The sequence below is a fragment of the Eupeodes corollae genome, chromosome 1 (genome assembly GCF_945859685.1).
Source record: "Eupeodes corollae chromosome 1, idEupCoro1.1, whole genome shotgun sequence".
In the NCBI taxonomy this organism is placed as follows: Eukaryota; Metazoa; Arthropoda; class Insecta; order Diptera; family Syrphidae; genus Eupeodes; species Eupeodes corollae.
Window position 1 is genome coordinate 131,824,186 of NC_079147.1, and position 4,148 is coordinate 131,828,333.

Sequence of the window (4,148 nt, forward strand, 5' to 3'; positions counted from 1 at the left end):
AAATATATAGCAAACGAAAATATTTATTTACGAAAAATAAGTATGCTACCAACTGAAAATTTATTTTGTATTAAAAGGATTTTGAGAGAAACCACTTCTGTAATATATTAACAGAAATATGTTATCTCCAATAAAATTAAAAAAAAAAAAAACAAAAGTTAAAGTGGAGTTAAACTGTTGACAACCCCAAATTAGTTTAAGAGTGCTATTGGTGTTGTTTGGAATAGTAATTCATGACAACGTATTTTAATGTTCAAAAATGTTTAAGCACAACAAATTAAAGCTAAACTACCAGAAGCTTTGAAACAAACCAAGCCATAAAATATCGCGATAAAAGTCATGAATGCCCTATAGTATTTTATCAATTGTATTGTAAAGATAATTTCCTTAACTGCATGTAAGAAAAGAGGTTTACTTCTAAATGCTAATTTGTATTTTCCTATTTTAATTTTCGGAAAAGTTGTACTTTTGATGCACTTTTCCACAGAAACGTGGCCACACGTGCCGGCAGGCTAACGTTTCTGTTATCATATCACATTTACTAAGACTATTTTAATATGAACTGCTTTCCTTTCTCTCCAAAAATTAGCTCTCGGTCAATTAAAAAATCACATTTAGTTAAAAAAGTACATATGCGATCTGGTGTCAGATTGGACATTTGTACGAAGAAGTTATTTATGTTATTGAACATTTCAGCCAAATGATTTCGCAATACATCTCGCCCAAACAAACATAACCATCAGTTACCATTGTGATCTTTTTTAATAAATAGAATAGAAGTTTAACACATTCGCGATGTTTTCTATATATACAATAGTTTTCATATTACATCCTCCACGATTTAAATATTCTATCGAGAATTCTACTTTGTAGTGGATCATACTCGTTCTGAAGGTTAGCTTTTTTTAAGGAAAAACTTACGTTAAATCGGTTGGTTGTTATTATTGTTAAGTTGCTTATGATGTTGGCCTAAATAACAATTTAACATGACCAGCAAATACAAAAATTGAGAAACTTCGGTGCTTTTTTCCTTAATTGATAACTTTAAGTCTGAATGTGTGTGACGTTGAACGATAAGGTTACTAACATAACTTTGAGAAGAGGTTTATATTTGGACTGTAGATCTAAGGGTTTACAAGTTTCAACTATACAAAAATTAGCTCAAATAAGTGGGATCTTTATCATTCGTATTAGAAAGGCGTGAATAATAATGAGTTATACAAGATCAAAGAATATAAAATAACAACAACAACTGCATTTTATTAATAAAACCTTTTTTAAATTTGTTCATTTACTTTTTCAAACTAAGTTGTTTCGTTCTATTAAAATAATTTTCGAACTCAAAATATACAAAATGAACTAATGGAATTTTTAAGAAAAATGTCCACAAAGCTTGATGGCAGTGGGTTGCACCAACATTGGCCACTCTATAATTCTTAAGTATTTAGAATCAATTTCAAAACCCACAGACTTCACCATCCCCCAACAATTCGATAAAAACTTTCATATTTCTATATACCTTCCAGATCTTTGTGGAAGGATAGGGCGTTCCTGGTAGACGAGTCAATCTTCTTATACACAGATGGATCAAAAATAAATGAAAGGGTTGATGGAGATGTGTAAGTTAATAAAAATTACATTAGGTATTCATATATGTACCTAATTTCCCATTTCCACATTCACCCAGCACATTAGATTCCATTTCCTGCCCACTTCCTTTTATTATATTATATTATTAGGTTAATAAATTGTATAGCCATGCCAGCAAATGCATTATTTGCATTGTAAGCTAAAATATAATTAAATTATATTGTACAATAATAAAAATGCAATCAAATCAACTATTAAATTTGCAACCTTAAATAGCATTAAGTTTAAATTATTGAATAAAATGAGTTAGTTATAAACTCAAGAGAAAAGACCACACATCTTTTACTTCACATGTACTCTAAACGACTAAAATGAATTCTCTCCTTTCGACTTAACAATCATTGTATCGTGTTCCAGGCGGAACTTTTGGCGATAAAAGAAGTTTTTTTATGGTTAAAGAAACCGTGATATCAACATTTGATAGCTGTATTTTATCGGATAGGAAGCCGCTATTAAATCTCATGGCTTTGTCTCTAGAAACTCTATAACAGCCCATAACAGTTTCATATTCGCCTTTGCTGGGTGCCGGCCAAAGAGACATTTCAGGAAATTGTAGGCAGATCAACTCGACAAAAATGGTACAATACAACCCGTTCTACCACGTTTGGCAAATGCTGGCATACCAATCGCTACATGTAAATTATTGCTGATGCAAGACGCTATGAAAAAGGCAAACATCAGGTGGAATAACATCACCACGTGTCAGGTGTCACTAGATTCAAATCGATTAAGGTGGTTGCTATCTTTAAGCAGATCGCATATAAGCTGTATGGATAAGGAAAAGGAGAAAACAGTTCTTCACGTTCTCTGTACATGCCCTGCTCTAGCTCAAAAACACAAGACTTACTTAATAGAATTCTCCTAATTCTTCTAAACGATCTCAATAATATTAACATAATCAGTCTCACAAACTGTTTTTATTGAGCTTAGAAGAACGCCTCAAGATTTATCTGGTATCACAATGGGCCATTAAACTGTTCTAAGTGTTCAATACTTCATCATGGACAGCCACTTAAGCCTAACACTATCCTTTCAGAGAATCGGAAATAATGAGATCTTTCCATATTTAAGTCAATTAGCAAGCTTTTGCCTTAATCCGGTATAGATAACATTTTTTCGGAGGTACTTATGAAGTTGCTCTTTTAAATAAATTCAAGCTTTCGAAGTCAAGACTCAAGTGCAACATAGCTTCGTAAAAATATGAAAGCCAATAAAAGATTATAAAATTAGCATCACTCAAAGGTAATGCCTTAGATTATGTTTTGTCATCGCTAAGTCTTTAAGTCTTTAAGAATTTAACACTCAAATCAAGACAAACTAAGAAAAGAAAATGACTCGCCAATTATTCACATAAGTAAGACAATTTTGTTTTCTTTTTCCTTTCTTCATTGATATCTCTGGCAATGTGAATCGTGGGAAAACACACAAGGTGTTTTGAAGTGCGCTCAAAGTGCTCCCAGTCACAAGTCCTTTAAAATCTTTTCCCACGATTCAGTTTATCCTCGTTCAATAGCTGTATGGTGTGCACAGTCTGTAAGCCATCTGCTACCTTCATCCATACCTTCACATACAGTGCGTTTCACGTAGGTATAAGGTACTTTGTATGAGCAGGTTAAACAGAAAGAGATAGAATATCCCAAAACAGGATGTCTGGGAAGGAGTATAAAAGGACACGGAGTGCCATGCAAGGACATCATTCCGATACCAATTTTAGTAATACGAAGATCTTGTCTTCTTGTCTCATACATTTACTGACAAAATATATTTTAAGATACATTATTAAATATGGAACACGTATCAAAGACACAACTTTATTTGAAAGTAAAGAAACCTCTGTTGGAGCGACAACGTCGTGCACGTATCAACAAGTGCTTGGATTCGATGAAACACATTGTTGCGGAGTTACAGGACAGCAATGCGATCCTGCATATGGACAAGGCTGAAATGTTGGAAGCAACAATTGCTCACCTCCGCAAAACTAAATACATCAACAACCAGAACAAATACACACCAGTGGACGGCTTTCGCAATGGATACATTAATGCTGCAAATGAAGTTTCACGTGTTTTGGCATCCACTCGTGGTATAAGTGCGCAATTGGGAAAAACTGTTATGACACACCTTGGTTGCCAATTTAGTCGACTTCAGGATATGCACCACCAACAAGAGATGAAAATTGCTAACCAGAAGACAAATTACATGCAACAATTGCATGTTAGCATTTCGTCAGCACCACTTAGTCCTGCTTCATCGGGTTATCACAGTGACAAGGGTAGTCCAGCTTCATCGCCTTCATCTGTGCCTGAAGAAATTCGTGCTGAACTTTGGCGCCCTTGGTGAAAGGAGACAGAAAGGTTTCCGCCCGACCAGATTGTGATGAAAAAAGCTTTATAAATAGAAAAGTCCTGTGATAACGAATATAGTGAATTATTTAGAGATAAGAAAACTTTAAAAATAATAATAATTATGAAACAAATAATAAAAATAATACATTGATT

The 4,148-nt window shown here is 33.7% G+C and overlaps 1 protein-coding gene across 1 annotated transcript; it reads left to right on the plus strand.

Annotated features, from left to right (window-relative positions):
* Window positions 1-3,359: 3,359 nt before the first annotated feature.
* LOC129941437 (enhancer of split m8 protein-like) lies at window positions 3,360-4,148 on the plus strand. The gene has a single exon (XM_056050063.1). The coding sequence runs from the start codon at window positions 3,436-3,438 to the stop codon at window positions 3,988-3,990; it is 555 nt and encodes a 184-aa protein (XP_055906038.1). The 5' UTR covers window positions 3,360-3,435; the 3' UTR covers window positions 3,991-4,148.

Bases quoted from the DNA above. Each gene is read 5' to 3' on its own strand.
- LOC129941437 (XM_056050063.1), top strand. From the start codon at position 3,436: ATGGAACACGTATCAAAGACACAACTTTATTTGAAAGTAAAGAAACCT.